Source organism: Pimephales promelas, chromosome 25 (assembly GCF_988280905.1).
Source record: "Pimephales promelas chromosome 25, fPimPro1.hap1.1, whole genome shotgun sequence".
In the NCBI taxonomy this organism is placed as follows: domain Eukaryota; kingdom Metazoa; phylum Chordata; class Actinopteri; order Cypriniformes; family Leuciscidae; genus Pimephales; species Pimephales promelas.
Window position 1 is genome coordinate 18,096,218 of NC_142793.1, and position 22,297 is coordinate 18,118,514.

Sequence of the window (22,297 nt, forward strand, 5' to 3'; positions counted from 1 at the left end):
GATTTTTCTAGGGGGAAATTGATGTACAAGATTATACATTATAAATGCTGGATTTTATTTGTGAGTAACAATCACAGATATTTGAAAGCTCTGATGACCCCACAAGTCATAAAAAACTCTATGAATGTGTAAAAAATGCTTTCCATTTCGTCTTCAGATTGTGAAATTCTGTGCGGAACTGAGGATTGACCGCTGCATAGATGATGGGGTTAGTGAGGGATGTCATGCAGACCAAAGACACTGTTAAAATCTCCAGCTCCCGAAAAACCTTCACCTGAAACACATTAATAACTGTGTTATATTTACTGGATGATACCCATTCAACTTGGCAGTATGTTCAATGCACTTCTAAATAACTAAATAAAATCAGTATTATTTTCTAGAACAAACATTCTCATATCTTCAACACTCATATCTTCCATAATTATTATTTATTTCTTTTATTTTTTGTTATAAGCATAAACAAAAGTATTTGTTATTACTATATCTGTACATTTGACTATTTTGTTTAGTATAGTATAGTTTTAATCTACTATTTATTTGTATTTAAAGCACAATTTAAGTAGCTCGCTGTCTCAATTTTTTTAAGTACAATCAACTTGGATGTTTAAGTTATTTCAACTTAAATTACATGAGTTGAATCTTGTATAACTTAAGTTGAAAATTGCTTAACTTATTTTGATGAGTTAAAGCCATGCAAAAACATTTGTCATAACACATTGATCATATAAATTTTTTTTACAGTGTGGTTTACATTTTAATGCAAAATCTTTAATATTGATTTACAGTATATATAATATATATATATATATATATATATATATATATAACTTATTTTAAAAATATAAAAAAAATACTATAACTTTATTATATATATATATATATATATATATATATATATATATATATATAACTTATTTTAAAAATATAAAAATAATACTATAACTTTATTACTTTATTTTTATTATCCCGCAACTCAACTCACTGTTAGATTCCCATTTCGGTAATAGAAGTGATTCAAGACGACTGTCCCAATTAGCGGGATCCAAAATATGAGGAAGGTGAAGATGATGTATCCGGAGCGCTTGGCCAGTTTGCTCTCCTTCTTGGCGTTTCCTCTTTCTCTCTGAGCGAGAGAGGGCATCATACAGACAGCACCCACCACCTCCTCCTCCTCCTGTGGAGCAGCTGTGGTTTCTCCAGTTGATGCTGCAGCGGTTTCTTGAGGAGCGCTTTGCTCTTCAGCATTTTCTCCATTTCCTGATGCTGGAGAAGTTTCAGTAATATCTTGTGGAGCGCTTGTCTCAACAGTACCATCTTCATTAGTTGATGGAGAAGTTTCTGAAGTTTTATCTTGATGGTCAATTGGGTCTTCATCACCACCCTCTTCTCCATCAGTGACTTTGTTTGACTCTACAGCACCAACTTCCTCATTGGATGGAGAAGTATCTTGGTGGACGTTTGGTTCCACAATAACCTCATTGGGAAGTTCATTCATGGATTTTTCAGTCACAATCTCTGGTTCGTTTATATCTAAATAGTCAGTCACAGATGTTGGATGTAAATTTTGTTGGATATTTTCTCCAGACGGCTCTTTTTCATCGGGTTTTAAATAACCAGTATCGATTGTCTGTGTGTTTTCTTTCTCATTTTTAATACTATTCTTTGTTTCCTCCTGTTTTTGCCTTTTATCCTCTTTCTTTTTACCAGGTGGTGGAAGCGAACCCTTATCGAATATTTTCCGACCGTGCGCTCTTACCAACAGGAAAATGCGCGCGTAGAATCCAACGATGGCCGTCAAACACACGCACCAGACGGGAGTCAAAATATAAAGTCCAAAAGTGTCGTAAGAGTCGAAAGTCTCCATCCGTAAGCCTCTACATCTTATGTACACCGGCGAGTCTTTCGCAAATATCACGCAAATGACCGAAATGGAGATTGGAGCCAGCCAGGTCAAGAGAATCCAAACTGTTACCCGTTTTCTGCTCTCGGCGCTTTTAAACGGATGCGCAATGGCTTGATATCGCTCGGCGCTGATGCACGCCAGCGTGAGCAACTGCACGCAACAGATGAGAGAAAACGACGCGATCTGCGCGCTGCAGAAAACCAGTCCGAGGTCTCGCGCCGCGTCGCGAGCGCTCAAAACAATGCTGAGGAGCAACGGGCAGTCGATGGCGCATCGCAGGATGTCAATGACGGCCAGATTCACCAGGAGCGCGTTGTTGGACGTCTGGAGAGACTTCTGGTGGTGCACGGCCCACGCCACGAACAAGTTGGCGAGAAGTCCAACGTGTAAGGTCACCAGCAACACTAGACAATTGGCAGCCACAAATGCAACTTCTGTAGTGTCTTGCCATGTGTTGTTCACTTGGCCCCAAACAACTGTGGAATTACTTCTCATCTCCAGTCAAATAACGGCTAATCCCATGTCTTTTTCAATCACATGTCGATTTCTAGGAGTAAAACTATACTCAATCTCTTTTCTCTTGCTTTTTGAGAGTCTGCAGTGGCTAATAAAGCCCTTTATTTGAACTATCATCATTACCATGGTTGTCTATTTGTTTGCGCTTTTCAATTAACACCCTGCAGGGCTGCATGGTCACCAGGGATGCTTTTTTGTTTTCGCCAATTACTGCAAAATCCTATTTTTAATTATTTTCCACTTTATTTCTGCCTAAGGTTTTATTCTTTTGTTTATTGGCAAGGTCTACATTTTTGAACTGGGTTAAATCTTTTTTTGTTAATTTGAAAGAAGTTATTTTTAATGAATAGCGTCATAATAAGCATGGTGTTTGATTAAGGCTGTAGTTTATGCTCTTATTGTCATGGTGATCACATCAGTAATCTTGTTTTGAGGGGATTAATTTAGGAAAGGTTTTATTCTCTAATTATTATAGAGATTAAGATGCTCACTTTATCAGTGAGGTTTATTGCTCTCTACAATCAACTTGGATTTTTATCATTATTTTTATCCTTTTTTTAAATTATTTTGACCACAAATATGTCTTCTTAAACAGTAATACACAATGATTCACGTTGACAGACCTCAGATCAGGCTGGAATAACCCTGCTTTGGCTCATCATTACACCAGCAGTGCCACGAGGGATGTATCGACCACAGGACAGGATTTCCAGAGAGGACTCTCGGAACTGGACAAACATATTTCAGAAAATGACTGGAGCGTTTCGTTGCACAGTGTGCCTTGTATATAAAACCAATGCATTCTGTCGAAGAATATGCAGGCACATGAAACAGACCCGTTTGTTGGTAAGGAAGTAGATGATGGGATTGTAGACCGGGCTGGTTTTGGCGAAGTACATCGGCATGGTGGCGACCAGAGGTGGGATGTAGATGTCTGGATTCACAACCACAACCACAGAGAGTGCGGTGTAAGGCAGCCAGCAGATGAAGAAGGCGACGATCATGGCCAGGACCATCCGTACCGCATACTCGTTGTCCTCCAGGCAGTTTTTTCCTCCCTGAAGTTCAATGCTTTTGTTGATCTGTAAATGATGGAATGTCATTTGCAGTGATATGAGAAGTAAAAGATCATGGTTTGGATATAAGAATGTCCACGGTCAAAATAGAGTAAATCACCTTTTGAAAGTACCGCTTGACACTTCTAATAAAGACTGTATATCAATTACATTACATCAGTATGTGGTGACAAAAAAAAAAATCATTGACTATGAACTAACAGCGAGTCACCTACCTTCCTTATGGACACGAGGACGTTGCTGTAGCAGTATATAATGACAGCAGTGGGTAATATGAAGCACATAAGCGTGTAGGCGATGAGGTAACTGTAGTTTGTCCAGGATCTCTCCTCCCAGCCCAATGAGCAGGACGTCTGGACGCCCTCGGGCCCGTACGAGCTCCAGCCCAGCAGTGGAGCGACGGCCCAGAAGAGGCAATAGAGCCAGACCAACGCCAGGCCCTGGCAGCTCCTGCAGACGTTCAGCTTGAAGCCTGCCATGGGTTTGCAGACTACATTGTAGCGCTCGTATGCCAGTAGTGTGAGAGTGCATAATGAAACCAGGCCTAGAAAATAACACATTATACATTTTATTAGACTTTTTTATGCAGTAGTTATATACAACAGTTTCTTTCATGCTTTTTCAGCTTACTGAAAACTAATCAGAAATTATGAGATTAATCACTATTTTATAATATTTTACAGATACGGTTATAATTATTCATTGCTTTTAGTAGTTCGTTTTTATAATGTCTTTTTATTTGTAATAAATGTATATACATACTGTTTATATTATGTTATCTTTTAAGTGTAAGCATGTAGCCATACAAATTGTATATTTATAAATTACATTTAAAAAAATTCTAATAAATATTTAAATACTTAAAGTAACACCAGGGAACTTTTCAACCTTCATAATATATTTCCAAGTCTCTTGTGATAGGCTACATCGACTTACAATAGGTTGAATGACACATCTGCCATTGCCTGAAGGGGTCTGTAGCGTTTTTAATTGTACTTTTAAACTTCGGGTTAAATCTCTTTCTCTGTTGCAATAAAAATAAATAAATAAATAAATCAACTTCGGGTTTCGGGTAGTAACCCCGCGAACAAAGATAACTACAATATTCGACTGCTTGACGGCATATACGTCACTTCCACCACCACCCTCACTTCCTTAAAATCCGACGTGCGAGCCAAATGTTATATTCAACGGCTCTGTCATGCCCGAAGCAGCACAAAAAAACAAGAAAGCAAAGGTTGTTTTATCGGAGCAAAGCAAAAAGAGAAAGTGGTCGCGTTAAAGGCAGAACGAGGATCAATTTTGGGACAACGTTTTCTGGCGTGAGCTGAAAGACAAGGAGGGGGGCCGACCGATGCACTTGGCGGTCATGCTTTTGGACTAGTAAGTACGTCATGTTGCTTGCATACTCTCTCTTTGTTTTTTGTTTTGTCTGCCAGCTATCTTATCCTCCATTTATCTTCAAAATAAAGTTAACTGGTATTTTAACTTCTAAACGGCGTGTACAAGTTTGGCAAGGGCTACATTCTTGCTTGTAAATATAAGATAAATCATATTTTAGAATACCCAACAAACATGTCTGTGATATTCGTTTATTTTTCTTGCCTCGAGCTTTAATGCAAATCGATTTGTAAAATTTGCAGATTAATTTATGGTAGCTTGATATTATAATATTGACGATATATGGTTATCTACCACTCAAACATTGCATTGAAGCATCATATAGACGAATCCGACGAGCGTTCTTGTGTAGGCTGCCATCTTGTGGCGACGCCATTACTGAGCTGTTACACCGGCATAGACATATGCACCGGGATGTAAACAAACCTCGGAGATAAGGTGATAACGCACCCTTGATGACAGCTACAGCCAGGCAGACTTGTTGGGTTGATGATGTTAGACATTGGCCTCCAGTCACAGATGAAGGTACAAACGATCTTACAGATTATTTATGAAAATAGCTTGGCAAGCAAGCTAGGCTAACGTTTGCTACCGAGGAAACTAAAAAAAAGATCTGTCTATTTGGCAACAATAAATAAATAAATGAAATCAAATAAACAAATTCATGTTTTTCATTTGTGTCCATTATTTATCTAATTTTTACATTGCAACGGGCATGGGTATGGTAACGTTACAGCTAGAAAGTATACACAATATCGACCAACTACTGTTTTTAAACCATGGAAAGAGGTCAATATAACAGCAGGAGAACAATTATGTCACATAACGTTACATTCAGCTCAGGAAAGCCATTTAATGACCATAGCATGTAAATTGAATAGAAAAAATAACAAGAGAGGAGATTTTGCTGATCACTATATCACACATTTATTATATTTTTTTACTTATGTCATTAAATAATTGTTATTATACGCGAATGTCCGCGTCTTGTACTCGCCCAGGAAATCTGTGTTTACCGTACGGCACCAGACAGGGGCAGTCGACCCGGGGTATTCACAATGTTTTCTCTTCAAAATTGAAATTTTACTGCCACCATTGAAACAATTTATAACAGAAACTGTTTACCCACTCGACATTATACAAGGGGTAACGTTGTAACGTTAGTGACAGTCGTAAATCTCGAGCTGTTTATTCCAGTGGACGCAAGTTGCAACTAAAACAATAGAAGGCAATGGCGCAACGCTACCCAGCAACAGCTCAGTAATGGCGCCCGCTTACTTCCGGTAGTTTCGCCGGATTCGTCTATAGATTCAGTAAAACGGTGACCATTAGATTAGGCTAGATGATGACGCTGGCTTGTAAACGTGAGCAACGCGATCATTTGTCTTTGAAAAAAAACAAAAAAAACATGAAATTATATTCATGACATGCTGAAAAAAGAAAAAAAAAACCCCCATGAAATTATATTCATGACATGCTGAAATACATGCCACTGTACATTTCACACGCGACGCAAGCCGAACAGCTGTATGTGACCTCCTCCTACAGTGTTCAGGGCTATCAAGGTTGTCAACAAATGCGCGTGCATGAAGATGACAGAGTTTACGACAGAAGTAGAGGACAATACTGTTTCCCAACTGTGGGGGGACCCCCGAGAGCAAAAACTCCCTGGTGTTACTTTAATATTTTTCTCATGCTTTTTAAATGGGTTTTTACATATGAAAATATAATAGCATTAAAACAAAAGCCAATTATTCAATTTTATATTTAAAATGCGTCATATTAATACATAAGTAATATTTAATTTTAAATGGGTTTTTACACATGAAATAGCTTTGCTATAAAAGGTTATACTTAAAATATATTAATTAATATTATAAGTACGTAATATTTTAGTTTTAAACATTTAAAATTCATATAAATGTTTTTTAATAATTACAAATATTAAATATTATTATTATGAAACTACTTTTTTTATTTTCCTCAAACATTTGATTATATTTTTGTGTAAAGACCCATTCAAAATGTGTAAATAATATAAATTCTTATAATATTAAATGTTTAATGCTAAAAATATTTCATATTTCTATTATTCTTATTATATATTTTAAATATAACATTGAATAATTGGCTTTTATAATAGGTCTTTACACATGGAAAAATATGATATCCTCTACATGGGGAAAAAAAATCCTCATACACTCAGAAGGGCATCAACATATTTGGGGACACATCACATTCAGTACTCACCAAAGTAGTTCACAGCAAATCCTTGAAAAACACAGAATGCATGCCCTAAAAAGAAAGACCCTTCATAATTTGTGATGGTGACGATCGCAGAGCCGCAGGTGGCAATCAAAAGATCTGACACAGCCAGGCTGAGAATGATGACGTTCATCGCATTGAGAAAATGCAAGTTCTTCAGCATTACGGCTATTACCAACAAGTTATTAAAAACAGAAAATAGAGTGTTTATAAACATGAGGTATGAAAGTATGCTGTAGCCCACGCGTGGAAAAATAGTAGGTTGTACCGTCATGGCCAAATCTGTTGTCGTGACACTCTCCATGATTGAGAATGAGTTCTGGAGACTGTGTGACGGCAGTACGTTATGTTCCGAGCCAGTCAGACCATATCGGCTTTAAAGAATGAGATCAGATATTGGCTACAGCTAATTCATGATTTTTTTTCCCCTTAATACTAGCAATAGGTAATCTGAAGCATCTGGTCACTGCATCCAATTGTTAAAAGGCCATTTGACAAATTACTCTTTGCCAGCTAATTAATAATCCTATTAATAAAAGCAGGCTTAGAAAATAAAATCGGAGATGCCTGCTGAGATTTTATTTAAAGATAATTATATATAGACTGTATAATTTGCACTGTACTACCAAAAGCATAAAATAAAAAAAGACAACACAATGATTCGTTTGTTTTAATTTGTAATAAATATCCCAAATATAATACACTTCTAATACAGATGAACACATTTGAACAATGTCAAATAAATGACTTTCTTTCAGTATCAAAAAGAAAGTTAAATAGACAATAAAACAAGTGTGCATAATCAAAATATGATGCAAACATTCATACAATACCAAGGTCAGTATACTGAACTTATTTTTAACAAGTTCAATAAAAAAAGTAGTGCAATGCGCTACTTCACTTTAAGAGTCATGCAAACTCTTATTGTACAGCAACTACTGATATTTTATTCTGCTATAAATGTTGATTTCTAAACAGATAAACAATATCAACATTTGACAAAAACATACAGGAGGGAGCAAAAATCTGAAACCCCATTGAAAATTTGAATTGAAACCTGATAATAAATATTCAGTTAAACCTTTCACTCCAATTGTTATACTTAATATAATTTGTAATAAAATCAAATTATACACCACCGTTCAAAGATTGGCAAGATTTTTTGATAAAGTCTCTCAATGCACTTATTTGAAAAGAAAAGCATATTTATTGCCAATTAAAATCACTTTTTTATTTTAATATATTTAAAAAAAATATTTATTCCTGTGAAGGCAAAGCTGAATGTTCAGCAGTCATTATTGAGGAGTAAAATGTATTCAATTATTTGAAATAGAAATCTCTTGTAACATTATAAATGTGACTTTTGATCAATGTATTCTTACTGACCCCATAGTTTTGAGTGGTAGTGTAATTTTTTTCCCCACTTTTTTTCACTGTATATTATCGTCATATATTCCTAAAACACAGTATGTAAGGCTTTTAAAACATTACATTTACATTTATTCATTTAGCTGACGCTTTTATCCAAAGCGACTTACAATTGCTATATATGGCAGAGGTTGCACGCCTCTGGAGCAACTAAGGGTTAAGTGACTTGCTCAGGGACACATTGGTGTCACACCAAAGGCATGTGTCTTATCCACTGCGCCATCACCACACCATTAAACACTGAAGTTATTTTTATGATAATTTCAAGATAAATGTACTGTCTGTCTATCTTCCTGAGAGTTATCCTTTGTTCTTCATTAGCTATCTGAAACCAGGTTCAGCTCAGAATCAACTTTAACTCTTCAATATGTACATTCACTTTGAAAAAAAGAAAACATGTTTGATTGAGTCAAGTATCCACTCCCTTAATCTTTCAATACGCTTAATAGAGATGGATTCATGAAGGCCAATGATGAAAGAAAGACTTAGAAAATGTAAAAATAAAATCTATCCGAGGCACATTACAGCACAAACTAGTTCCTCAAGTGCTCCCTTATGTAAACTCCATTTTCATACATTTTATAAAAAGGTTACAAATAAAATGAAGGGATAGACAGATTTCATTACCACAGCGCAGATCTACACTAGAATTATATTATTTGAAGTGACTTGTTTATACGTTTGTAAGACTGGAAAACTGGAAACTGGTCTATGAGAGGAAGAACCTTGCTTTCAAATTAACATTTGAACACCTTTCACACACATACTCCTCATTAAAAAAAATCTTTTCATTTTATGGAGTCAGATGAAATGAGTAAATACATAAGATAAAATCTATTGCATTTAATTAAAAATCCCTTTGCCATGGGATGAGAGGGAACATGCGTGAGACCTTCACCTCTAATCGAGTACCCCTACTGGAACGATTTAGCTACGTTTATCGAAACAATACTACATGCTGAATCTGATGGAAGAGATCATCTAACCGTGGCTGTTCTGTGGTACGTACACTTTAAAGCCTCTGTCTTTAAGTCTTTTTCTGGGACCCGCTGGTTGTCCTGTGGCTCTGGAAGCTGGTCTGCTCGGGCCAGATAGGAGACTCGTGCTGGAGGGGTGTGCGTCGGGGGTAGAAGGTGTGCTGGAGGTCGTAGTTCAGCAGACAGCTGAGGGACGCCATGTAGATGTCGGCGAAGCGGGAAAGGCGGCGCGAGAAGTAGGTCGGGTTGTGGTACGTGCGAAAAAGACTCCCGAACTTGCCGTTGAAGATGTCTTTGGTCCGTAACCTGTTAACAACAAATAATTTTTAACAATTGGTTATTTTTAAGAATTAGGCATTTCAAGCTCAATTTAAAAAATAAAATGATTATTATTATATATTTAACTAAAAATAAAAATCAAAACTATTGAAAAAAAAATGTTAACTGAAATTAAATAAAATCATAAATATAATATTAATAATAGCATTTAATAATTCATATAAAATGTTTATTTTAATTTCAGCTAGTTGCCAATGCAACATTTCTTATTTTCATGTAACGTGATGTACTAAAATAGCTAAAACTGGAAAAAAAATTATAAAAAAGAGATAAGCATGTTTTAAAAAAATTAAATTTAAATTTAATATGAAACCAGATAATATAAGAATAAAAACTATTTGTAAATATGAATGAAAACTATAATAGTTTCTCAATGGTACTAAAATAACACTGGTCGAAGTGTAAAAAAAAGAAATACAGATTAATTTGAGATTAGTTACCTCATATCCTCTCTTTCACTGATCCACTGCTGGATCACTGATTGTGACGCAGGGTCCTGGTGCACCTGCCACATAAAGACAACTGCAGCTTTAGAAAAACTAGCTCAGTGGAAATGACATCATGCCTTTCATTGGGCATAGAGAATGTTTAACTTGGTCAATATTGGACATTTGCATGCTTATTTACGCTATAGATTACCTTAGCACTCATCTAATGTTAAAACAAAGTTCACTTTTAAAAACATTGTAATAACACCATTTGAATAACACTGTTTAAGAGCATCCCCTTTTGTTTGCTTTAGTGCGCAAAAAGTGGTCTGACCTGCATTTGTTCCAGAAGTCCGGTCAGGGCCTGCAGCCAGGTCATGGTGTGGACGTATTCTTCAGTATTCATGATTTTGATCTCCTTACGCAACTCAGGAATGATAGCTCCTGTTCTCCAACCGTGTTTCAGGGTCAGGTCCTACCCACACCGTGACATAATTTTCATTACAAAATCAAGCACAATCAAAAAAAAAAAAACGTTCAGAAGACCAAGTCATTGTCTGTGATATCTATACAGGGCATGCTGAGACATATTATTAATATTAACAAGACCCTCATTGTAATGAAAAAAACATATATATTTCATTCAAAACTAAAAGAATTGATAAAACGGTTCAATGTAATCCATTTTTTGTATCCCTAATATCTTTGTTTTAATGCTTCTCATCAAATCAAAGCACAATTATATGTTTGTGTATATGCTGAAAAGGACAGAATCTGATTCTTACGGCAAGGTCACTGTAAATGTGATCTCCAAAGTACAAAACCTTTGAGCCCCTCCATCCTGTGAGCCGCAAAAACTCATACAGGTTTCCCTGGAAGCAGACAAAGTGAAAAGATCAGATTCCACCATCATCACTGAATAGAAACAGCTGGCAGCAGAACACTAGGGCATGAAAGATTACCTGTTTATAGATCTGCCCTTTCTCAAGGTGGTGAATTCTGTCCCATAACAACACACCTTTATCAGTGACTCGTCTGAATGGTCTTCAGAAACCGGGGAAAAAAATGTCAGAATGACTTTGATTTAGAAGTGATGCAACACTGCCAGACCTGGCCAGAGATTTCTTAGGATTTGTGGAACTTACTTCCTCCTGTCATTGAAAAAGCCTGGCTTGTCGGCCTGCACTATGACAACATCAAACAGGTCCTGCCAGTCTTTCCCAACTATATAGTTCATGCCTCGATCTCTACAATAAGGAAATGGAAATACATTTTATTTGAAAAGAGCTAACAAGCGGTTAGTCACAATGGCTTTGTACAAATTCTTTGTAGTGTGTCTCTCATATGATCCATTTATTTATGCGTATTGATGTTTATTTTTAATTTATTTTCAGTTTAGTAGCTCGGTTGCACTCACACAAAATCTAAAGGGCTGTTGGTTATTAAAAACATCTTCTTGCCATTCTTAGACAGCTTCTGTAAAACAGCATGTGTCTGTTCACCGTAACAGATGTACTTTTCTGCAGAAAAGAACAAACAAGAATAGCAAAAACCTCTAAATTGTATCATTTGCATTGATGATTACAAAACAGGGGGGGGGGGGGTCCCCAAAAATGTTATAATTTTGTTAATATATATATTTATACACAAACAAATATATTTTCAAATTTTTACGTTAGATTTTCCGTTAGATGATTTTTACACACATTTTTATTACATTACATATTTATCAATCATATTTTTAATGATATATTATTGTTATTATTAAACAATACATGTGAATAATATGTCATAAGATACGTATTGCTTATGTCATATTGCTTAAAGCTGCAGTCTACAGTTTTTCCTCTTTGTCGCCATCTCTGTTCGAAATCTGCAATTGCAATCATTCGCGGGATTATCAACTTCAACCACAGCGTGGATGAACACAATGTTTGAGGAGACTGTGAGGCTGTCAGTCGTCATTCAGAATCACAAATTATTATTTATGGAAGTATGACCAACGTAATAATTTTCACTGGAAAATGTCATCTGAACTAGTAAGAAATCTCCCGCGGAAATCCACCAGTACCACTGGAATTAAAAACATTATTACAAGTCTACCGCTTTGAATCAACCTAAGTCAAGCAGATAGTTTTGAACACTGACTGGTTATGTATTTTCTCAAATATGTAATTTAGATCATTTTTAGCCAAAAAAAAAAAAATCTACGGACTGCAGCTTTAAATTACCGATATCAGCCTCTACCGCTCGATACATAATCCCTCTGACATGGACATCTCCAATGGCCTCCTGGAAATAGAGAAACACACCAGATCCAGAATATCAAAGCAAACCTAACATCAATATTCAGCACTGAAGCAAAGCACAAAGCCCTGACGCACTACCAGACACCTCCTGTGAAAGCTCTCGCTCCTTGTATCTGGGGACAGTCATAAATCCTCTGAGACTTGTTAATGCATAATGACGGAGGACTGCACATAAAAGCAATGACGTGCATCTCATATTGATTAAATTGATCTGTAGACCCACTAAAAGACATCCGTCCATCTGTAACACAGCTTCTCTTCGGGCACGTGGCACAGATGGTGTTTCCAAATGCTTCCTCTAAAATTAGACCGTTCCATGCTGCTCTCTACAAACTTAGATACCCCTTTCAGGAGCCATATTTATGACATCTGAGGTGGTACCGTAAATATGACAGCACTTCGTCTCCTTAGAAACTGATATCGGTGAAGGAAATCTTGATTTTTGAATTGCAAGGCAGGTTTTGAGGGACAACTATACCTTGACGTCTTTATAAAGATGAACAGGCTCGTAGTCGATGTTGTGCCTTAGGAAGTAGTCATTAACACACGACAGCAGAGTCATTTCTGGCAGGGAGAAGATATCCATGAACTGCTTCATGGTGTGACCGTGAGAGCTCTGCACGAGAGATCAGCAGAGCTGTGTTAAAGGAGAACCGTTATGCCCTTTTTCAAAGTCTTGATTTTGTTTTTGGGGTCTACTAGAATAGCGTGACTGCAACTTTAAGATATCAAACAAACCCCTTGACAAGCAAAAGACGGTAAGCACACAGACCTTGCCATAGAAGTCGCTCATGATCTCGAGGGGTACGTGGGAACCCTCATACATCGCAATGACCTCCTTTTCTGGCACAGGATTAAGACCCCTACCGAGACATTGACATGACGATGAGCAAACACATCTTGAGATTAATAATTTATACAATTAGCAAAGTAGTTGCACTCTACCTGTACACAGTACCCAGCTGGATATAATGAAAGGCATCAATCTTCATCAGTAAGGCCTAGAATATGGATGAGATTGACAAGTTATGCATTGAAAACTCAAGAAAATTCTAGATCAGGATTGAAAACATACCTTTTGGACATCATAGTGCAGACCACGAATCACAAAATTAGGGATGTAATCATATTCCCTCAATCCCTCTGGATACTTTTATGTGGACAGGAAAAGACAAAATATTGTTTCCGAAGGCATTCATTTGTTAAACCTAATGAAAATCTTTTAAGTGTGTAATTTCTGTGTCACTAGCATCATCACCACATGGAAAATATTGACTGATTTCATAATTATTATAAATTACATTAAAACAGAATGTGTTTGTGTATATAGGCCTATATATATTTAATGCAATTTAATCTATAAAGTCTTGAGTCACCCTGTGCTCTTCGATGAGGATGTCTCGGGCGATGTTGAAAATGAGTGTGTGAAGGTGACTGGAGTAGAAAGCTAGTGTGTAGTCATAGTCAAAGCCATAGATCTCAATGTCCTGCAGACTCATCTGATTATTGGCAAATATGGTGTCTGGGTTGACAAAGTTACTTGATATCACAGGAATTAAATCTGTGGAAAAAACAACACAGTTGTGTGTTAATAAATAATTGACCCTTTAAGATCACAGTTTTATTATGCTTGCTTAACAACATATAATAAAAAGAATACATTCAAAAGGAACTCAAATGAATAATGATTAACCTGCTGTGAGACATTCATTATGAAAAGAAATTATTTGCATGTTAATATGATCTTGGATGGTTTTCATGTAAAAACAAAACAAAAATCAAGTCATAGCTGAAGAAAAGTGGATTCAAAATATTATTGAATTAAATGCTAAAGTAGCATATATATAAAACAACTCTCTCTCTAAATACACACACACACACACACTTATATATGTGGTTTGCAAGCACATAAACGCATGCATTTTATAGTAATATAACATCTCCAATCATACAGAGACCAAGCCATTTCGCATATCACTGTAATAAATAACTAAACTTCAACAATCTATAATATAATATAGTAAAATATGACATGATGACACTGGGATAGAGTTTAAAAAAAAATATTTTATTTATGCATCGCTCATATACAACATCCAAACAGCCTCTGACAGATCTCAAGTCGAGGAAACAGGCATTTCAATAACATACTAACAAACCTTGCGTTCGCTCTTTGGTTTCATTGTAAACAGACCAGAGCCAGCTGGTCTTGTCGTCACTGGAGCTGGTGCACATGTTCCCTGCTGTCAGTTGTCCCAGGGGACCCTGCCTCCGCGACACGAGAACACATTTCGGTCCCCAGGAGCGTCTGGTCCATAGACTGCTGCTGTTTACCGACCATGTCCCGCTTCTAGTGTGTAGATACTTAAAGCGCGTGACCAGTCTCTTAAAACTATCTTTATTTTTGAGCAGGTTTGAAAGAGGCAAGGACAAGGTCGGCATGTTTCCCCCGCACCAGAGCAGCCTTCTGGATGATAAATAGTGTCAGGCAAGTGTGTTCAACTGTACATGCTCAAATATACACATGTATACTTCCGTTTGCACGGCGGCTACAGGCTACTTTCCATAATAAAAGTCTATCTACTTCAAAAAAAAAAAAAAAAAAAAAAAAAGAGAAATAAATAAAGAAATATTAGGACGAAAACGGTTGACATTTTTTCAGCGAAAAATCTTAATTTTACTGAGACAGTTTAATTTCCAGATATTTAATTAAGTTTTTCCAAATAAAACCATCAAGATCTGAAATGGTTGCCGAAACTCTAAAAAAAAAAAAAAAAATACAGACATTGACAAATGGAGACAGTACACGTATAAATAACTTTATTCACAGAATAAAATAACTTTAGCATCATTTCACTCAGGCTTTGAAAAAAATATGTTATGTTTTATAAACAGTCACTATGAAAAACAAATCAATGGGTCATTGTTTCTCAGACACAGAGTCTGTCTCTCTTTCTTTCAAGCCAAGAAGTTCAGTTTGCAGTTCTCCAGGCTTTGGTGGGACATCTGGAATGGTCTACGATTTAGGAAGGAGGAAAAAAACATTGTTTATGCTGTACATACAGTCAACATGAATTTAAAATGAATCTAATTATTTTTATAATTCACATTGTTGAACTTAATTAGAACATGAATTGAGGCATGTAATTCCTAAAAAATAAAATAGACAGTCGAGTAAAATCCCTACAGAAAACATGTAAAATTACAGAAAAAAAATTGGTTACGATAACAGTTACAGACAAGCATCAAGTTTGGACAAACACCTAAACAAATTAAAAACCACAAAACCGTATCTGGAAACTTACTAAATCAGGACGGTAATACTGATGCACAACCTGTGCTCCAGCAAACATTGATAACACACTGGCTGCAAACATCCTTAGATATCTTGGCCAAGATACACCTGCTGGCATCCTTAACTGACAAGTGTTACGCCAATTAAGGGAATGTATTCCTAAAGAAAGAAAAATAAGATTATAATTGCACCACTAACAGTGTTGAAGGAAAATGTGGGTTATGTTAACCCATTACTAATATTTTAAATAATATAATGTCTATTTTAAATAATAACAATAATACACGTTTAGATCTAAAACAAAATTATCAACACTAATAACAATAAGCCATTATTATTTTCCTAGGTTTACCTAACAGCTAACGAGTCTAAAACAGTTTCATATGTCAATCTACGATTATTCCAGAGCAACTTACAAAAATAAATAATGTACACACGCATTTCAAGTGAGTGTGAGTATTTTATCAGTCAATTTAATAACGTCATCGGTTTTTGCTATAAGGTCATTTAATCACTGCTAGCTAGGCCTATCTCAAGCGAAGCAACAAATGAAGTGTGCAATTGAATGACAACAGGATTATATTTCCTACATTAGGCCGGATCAAATCTGGAGAACGACATACTAACCTTGTTAAATTATAGTCGAAATAACATGTTTTCGTAACTCGACATTCAGCAGTAAAGGTTCTTGTTACATGTCTCACATGGTCGCTTTGGAAGTATTGTAAGTCACGTTTATCATAGGGTGTGCTGAAATTAATTATTTTCTCTTTTTTCCCTAAGCAATTGATGAAAATTTGTTAAAATGGTAAAATACTCTATTCTACACTTATTTCAACTGTAGTATTTTCATGTATGCCATAAGATGCGTTTTATATAGAAAAGCATGAAGAGAAAAATACCACTTCCTCATTGTAAATAATGGTAGAGTCCAACAATGTGAAGCCAACCATTAGAAAATTAATGTTTTATTATAAAAGTGTGAATGTAAGTTCAGCACGAATGCTTTTTTTGTCTTAATGTTTTAAAACGACAAATTTAATGTTTTTAAATCGTCGTCTATAATAACTAAAGACAATTTTTAAAGCTTTAAGTCCAAAAATATGCAATGGGAGCATGAACAGGGACTTTTATTTTGAATCTAGCCTTTACCTTTGTTGACATTTTTACCTACACCGGCTTCATTCATCATGTGTAGCATCATTTAGCTCATATTTTTCTGCATTAAATACTGATATGTGCCAGAAAAGGTCTGGAGAATATATATGGCAGGTAAGATTCATAACCCAAACGCACAGAAATATATCTGTATGTAACGAAACGAGTTATTTTATGCTCGTATGCGTCCACACACAGCTCTTAACCTATTGAATGCAATGAGCTAGTTAGCTGCATCCAAAGTGTTACCCATAACATTAGGCTAATTAGTCTTTAAAATGTGTACATTTCTAGTTAATGTGTATTTTATTTGATCTTGGGACGTTTAATTTATAAGCAAAGTCTAATAAAACGGGACTGATGTAACAAAAGATCAAACAAAGGGAGGTGTGGTTTACCAACTGGCACATTAGTAACATAAACATGAATATTAATCTATTAAAGTAAGACCACCAATTAAGATGGAAGAAAGGCAGTATTCATCTCTGACGGCCCCTATGGATTATCTTCAGTATTGGTAAGTTTGCCCACCCCAAAAAAAACCAAAAGAGTTCATAAATCTTTGAAATAAACTAGTGATTTAATGTGATAATGTGAGTAATATTAACATCTCGACAAATGCTCTCTAAATGGGATATGATGTTAAATGTGAAAGCACTGACAAGGAAAATGTCAGATTAGTCCTAAGCGTATCAAGTAAGTGCAGTGTTTCTTTCTTTGTAATTTTGTTTTCTCAGGTATCAAACCAATCCCCAGCAGTACCAACCGGAGCAGGTGCCACAGTACCACCAGCTGGTTAATGCTTCACAGTATGGCGAGAGACCCATGGAAGACAAAATCATGACTGATTTAGCAGTGCATCAAGATCCATATCTGGATCAACCTCATCAGCCTCACCAAGATCCATATCTGGATCAACCTCATCAAGATCCATATCTGGATCAACCTCATCAAGATTCGTATCTGGATCAACCTCAACATCATCATCAACCCTCTGTCCAACAACCAGGTACAGCCTTTTCCTCACAGCTGGGATATTTCTGCAGCCCATTTATTAAATCAAATATTATCAAATATCTGTTTTGCAGCCCCTCCGGCATTGACAGCAAAAGGAAAGAAAAGGGGAAGGCCTCTAAAAGGTGAAGGAAAGGAAAGGACAGAAGCTGAGGAGTCTGCCAAGAAAGCAAAGAGGACGTTAGATCGCTTCAACGGCATGTCAGTGGAGGAAGTCATGTCTAGAAAGCTGCCAGATGTCATCACACCTAATCTTGACTTGTTGATTGTGAGTTATTGTTTTATAGACTGCAAGTTTGATCTGTATTTTATTTATTCATTCTATGAATGTAATCATTTAACATTGTTTATATACACACACACACATTCACCAGCCAGTTTAGATGCACTTTGCTAGTACCAGTTTGGACCCACTTTTGCCTTCAGAACTGCTGTAATTCTATGTGGCATAGATTCAACTAGTTACTGAAAACATTCCTCAGAGATTTGTCATATTGACATGATAGCATCATGCAGTCACTGCAGATCCATGATGCGAATCTACCGCTTCACCAGAAGAAAATGGAGCAGGTTGTCTGGAACATATCTTCATGCTTAGTTGCCGCCATGTTATTTGCTGATTAGATATTTTCATTAACAAGCTGTTGAACAGGTGTACTTAATTAAGTGGCCAGTAAGTGTGTGTGTGTGTGTGTGTGTGTATATATGTATATATAATTCTGGTTTAAATTATTGTATGACTTTTTTTTTGGCTAATTTTATAGATCGGCATCAATCCTGGATTGTTGTCAGCCTTCAAGGGAAGACATTATCCAAATCCTGGGAACCATTTTTGTATGTATAATTGAGCTGATTGCATTCGTTGTTAAAGGTTGTTTATATATTTATACTTGATTTTTGATTTGAATGTCTTATAGGGAAGTGCTTGTTTCTCTCCGGGCTGACTGAAGAACAGCTGAACCACATGCACGATCAGACACTACCTGAACGCTATGGCATTGGTTTCACCAATATGGTGGAGAGGACCACACCTGGGAGTAAAGACCTATCAAAGTAAGAGTTTAGCATTATCTGGGAACAAAGGTGCGTTGTACGGCAAATTTTCACTGAGGAAATCCAGTCATTTAAATTGGAATAGAAGCGATTGGAAATTTCCGGTCTAATGAATTAGCCGCATTGACGTTTGCTGAGCTTCATACATTTATATACCGCTGACATTTCACAACTACGACTGCACCTTAAAATGTGTTCTTGCCCTAATTTGATGTTAAGTCCTTAGAAAATTAGTTTTGAAAAAAGTATTGTTTTGCAGCAAAGAGATCCGTGAAGGTGGCCACCAGCTTTTGGAAAAACTTCAGAAATACAGACCTTTAATCGCTGTGTTCAATGGGAAATGTAAGTCTTCGATTTGGTTTTGAGTTAAGTCTAAACTGTCATTTATTCCCCACGGTTTCACAGACAAGGTTCAAGACTAGTCTCAGACTAAAATGCATGTTTGGGTGGTTTTAAATGAAACTGACATATCTTAAAACATGTCAGTGCCATTGCTTTGTCTCAGTAATGTGTCTAAGGCACGTTTATAAAAGCTACTCAAATGTCCTAATTTAATTAAGGCCTAATCCTGGCTTAATCTAAACCCTGTCTGTGAAACCAGGCCATTGTGTAATTTAATCCTTTATTTCAGGTATTTATGAAACATTTTGCAAGGAGATATTTGGAGTGAAAGCCAAGAACTTAGAGTTCGGATTGCAGCCCTACAAAGTGCCCGAAACGGAGACGGTACGAGTTTTTTTCTTGATAGTGCTGTTTAAAGTTGCACATTGATTAGAAATGAGGTTCTGTTGTCCAGGTTTGCTATCTGATGCCATCGTCAAGCCCACGCTGTGCCCAGTTTCCTCGTGCTCAGGACAAAGTGCACTTCTACATCAAGCTAAAAGATCTCAGGGATCAGCTGAAGGGAGAGGTGAAGACTCAGGAGATCCAAGAGACAAACTACACATTTGATGTGGCTCTGGCCAAAGGTGAAGAGATTCACAATTTAAAGTCGCCATGAAACGGAAGTTGCTTTAGCTTTTTTCTTCCCTATTGTGATGTACAGTATATCCGAGTTAAACGGCTTCTCGAGCAAGAAAAAATATAGGGCGGGACTTGTTTTTTTCCATTTGGAATTGTTTGGATGGTTGTGGTTTGCTATTGGTCGACCTCATGTGAGTGACGGGTTGACACTCTCGCTCCAGTAAACATGTCGTCATTGAAGAGAAAAGGGAAGGTGAAGTTATTTTGAATAAAGATTACAAGGGTTACATGAATTTTAAAAACACATTATTTGCACAATAGATAATCCATGGTGACTTTAAAATAGTTTTCTATTAATGTGCTGTTTGAAAACATGTTGTTAACCAAAGACTTTTGTAATTGTTTATTCTAGAGGATGCCAAAAGATTGGCAATTAAAGAAGAGCAGCATGACCCTGAGTACGAGAAGACCTGTGCGCATGGATCATGGGGGGAACCACAGCAAGCGTTTGGAGCCCATCCGTCTACAGATACAGGCACATACATATTGTGTTCGGAAAGAAAATGAACAATTTTATGTGTCAGGTGCTCGTAATAATTGTCAACATTCTCTAGACCAGGTAACGGACAACCGGTGGACAATGCAGCCGTTTGCAGACCAGATTCCAGACATCAGATGTAGCAACAGCCGAACAACCTGAGAAAAGTAGTTATGGCACAAAGACTGTTTGTCTACACTGCATGTACTAAAAAGAAGGACCAACTAAACATTTTTTTATTCTTTTATTTAATATTTCAATATGTTTTGGCTGTGTTCCTGAGTGATGATGTTAAGTTGTTACCTGGAATATTTAATGTATATGATTTCTCTGTGTTTGTGTGCGCGCGTGTTGCTTGGATGAATGTGAGACTTTCTGTTTGAGACATTTTTCTAATTTTTTGCCACTATGTTTTTTTATTACTTTTTTTTAAGGAAACTTTAATCATACACAACTGTCCAAAAGTTTGTGGTTAGTAAGATTTTATTTTTTTAAGAAATTAATACTTTAAAAAAAAGTGACAGTAAAGACGTATAATGTTACAAAATATTTCAATTTCAAATGAACATTTTTTTAAACTTTCTATTCATCAAAGAATCCTGACAAATGTCAATGATCAATGATCAATGATCTTGACCACCAAATCAGCATATTAGAATGATTTCTGAATTATTTCAAATTAAGCCTGCCATCAAAGGAAAAATTACATTTAAAAAAAAAAAGAATTGTAGTAATACTTCACACTATTACAGTTTTTCTGTATTTTTGATTATTTAAATGCAGCCTTGGTGAGCAGAAGAGACTTCTTTCAAAAAAAATCTTACCAACCCCAAACCTTTGAATGGTAATGTATGTTGACTGTTTGTTTATATAGTTTCATATTTACTAAATTTATACATTTCTGTGGTATTAGGATTATTCTGAGAAGACCCCTAATATTTGACATGCACATGTGTTTTTTTTTTTTTTTTGGTGTTTTTTTTCAATAGGAGTATTTCAGTGTAGCAAATTGCAAACCATGACTGGCCTCTGGAAGAGGTTTATCACTGTGCATGCCTTCAATGCATGGATTTATATGGCATGCTCAATCCCACATTATGGTGCTTATTGAATACCGATCACCCAATTTACCTCATTTTTGAATGGTATTTTTAGACTTTTTAGAATTGTTTTGTTATTTTGCAGTCAGTGGACATAACTGTTTATTATTATACCTGTTTTGTTGCATAATAATATTCCAGCTTTATTGTTCCTGTGAGAATTCTGTAATACGTATGTTATTCTGTAAGTTGTATTTTATTTTTTATATGTATGTATTACTAAAGGAACTGTTTTAGGGCAAATAAAAGCAGATATGAAAAGCAATGTGTATTAATTATTACAATGAAAATATTAATATTAAATATTTATTTTATTAACAGCAATACCAGTATATATATACGAAATTATTACTTAGGAATTTGTTATTTATTTAAGCGCAGCCAATAGGAAGCTCGCTTTGAAGCGTTTAAATGTCACAAGGGACCGGGGTTATACTATTAACTTTAGAAGGGTAGGGTTTTTCAATGCCGTACTAATATTCAAAGAAAAAGAAAAGCCTGGAATACGTTTTCAGTTTTTACATTTAGAAT

At 36.0% G+C, this 22,297-nt stretch overlaps 5 protein-coding genes across 9 annotated transcripts; 1 reads left to right on the forward strand and 4 right to left on the reverse strand.

Annotated features, from left to right (window-relative positions):
• Positions 1-45: 45 nt before the first annotated feature.
• On the reverse strand, positions 46-7,518 carry parietopsin. 2 transcript variants are annotated; one of them, XM_089127652.1, is made up of 4 exons: positions 7,150-7,518; positions 3,714-4,042; positions 3,259-3,504; positions 46-274 (listed from the first exon to the last, which is right to left on the reverse strand). In XM_089127652.1, the coding sequence occupies exons 1-4, from the start codon at positions 7,466-7,468 to the stop codon at positions 119-121; spliced, it is 1,050 nt and encodes a 349-aa protein (XP_088983778.1). In that variant the 5' UTR covers positions 7,469-7,518; the 3' UTR covers positions 46-118. The 2 variants fall into 2 exon arrangements, with proteins under 2 accessions (XP_088983778.1, XP_039551185.1); XM_039695251.2 differs by lacking the exon at positions 46-274 and adding an exon at positions 3,050-3,150.
• LOC148965076 (uncharacterized) lies at positions 977-2,470 on the reverse strand. The gene has a single exon (XM_089128020.1). It carries the CDS (start codon positions 2,399-2,401, stop codon positions 977-979), a length of 1,425 nt encoding a protein of 474 aa, XP_088984146.1. The 5' UTR covers positions 2,402-2,470.
• On the forward strand, positions 4,681-22,031 carry tdg.2 (thymine DNA glycosylase, tandem duplicate 2). 4 transcript variants are annotated; one of them, XM_039646892.2, is made up of 11 exons: positions 17,018-17,212; positions 17,543-17,615; positions 17,836-18,107; positions 18,187-18,380; positions 18,877-18,946; positions 19,030-19,165; positions 19,425-19,507; positions 19,797-19,891; positions 19,962-20,133; positions 20,541-20,663; positions 20,748-22,031. In XM_039646892.2, the coding sequence occupies exons 1-11, from the start codon at positions 17,206-17,208 to the stop codon at positions 20,807-20,809; spliced, it is 1,287 nt and encodes a 428-aa protein (XP_039502826.2). In that variant the 5' UTR covers positions 17,018-17,205; the 3' UTR covers positions 20,810-22,031. The 4 variants fall into 4 exon arrangements, with proteins under 4 accessions (XP_088983777.1, XP_039502826.2, XP_039502825.2 ...); XM_039646891.2 differs by having other exon boundaries at positions 17,022-17,212; positions 20,743-22,031; XM_089127651.1 differs by lacking the exons at positions 17,018-17,212; positions 17,543-17,615 and adding an exon at positions 4,681-4,881 and having other exon boundaries at positions 20,743-22,031.
• Positions 8,586-15,239, reverse strand: nt5dc3 (5'-nucleotidase domain containing 3). The gene is made up of 14 exons (XM_039646890.2): positions 14,805-15,239; positions 14,022-14,206; positions 13,721-13,795; positions 13,591-13,646; positions 13,418-13,508; positions 13,124-13,261; positions 12,568-12,628; positions 11,754-11,856; positions 11,482-11,583; positions 11,299-11,380; positions 11,122-11,208; positions 10,671-10,811; positions 10,349-10,413; positions 8,586-9,875 (listed from the first exon to the last, which is right to left on the reverse strand). The coding sequence occupies exons 1-14, from the start codon at positions 15,085-15,087 to the stop codon at positions 9,620-9,622; spliced, it is 1,725 nt and encodes a 574-aa protein (XP_039502824.2). The 5' UTR covers positions 15,088-15,239; the 3' UTR covers positions 8,586-9,619.
• uqcc6 (ubiquinol-cytochrome c reductase complex assembly factor 6) lies at positions 15,444-16,804 on the reverse strand. Its single transcript, XM_039646894.2, has 3 exons — positions 16,568-16,804; positions 15,951-16,099; positions 15,444-15,661 (listed from the first exon to the last, which is right to left on the reverse strand). The coding sequence occupies exons 2-3, from the start codon at positions 16,056-16,058 to the stop codon at positions 15,566-15,568; spliced, it is 204 nt and encodes a 67-aa protein (XP_039502828.1). The 5' UTR covers positions 16,059-16,099; positions 16,568-16,804; the 3' UTR covers positions 15,444-15,565.
• Positions 22,032-22,297: the final 266 nt, after the last annotated feature.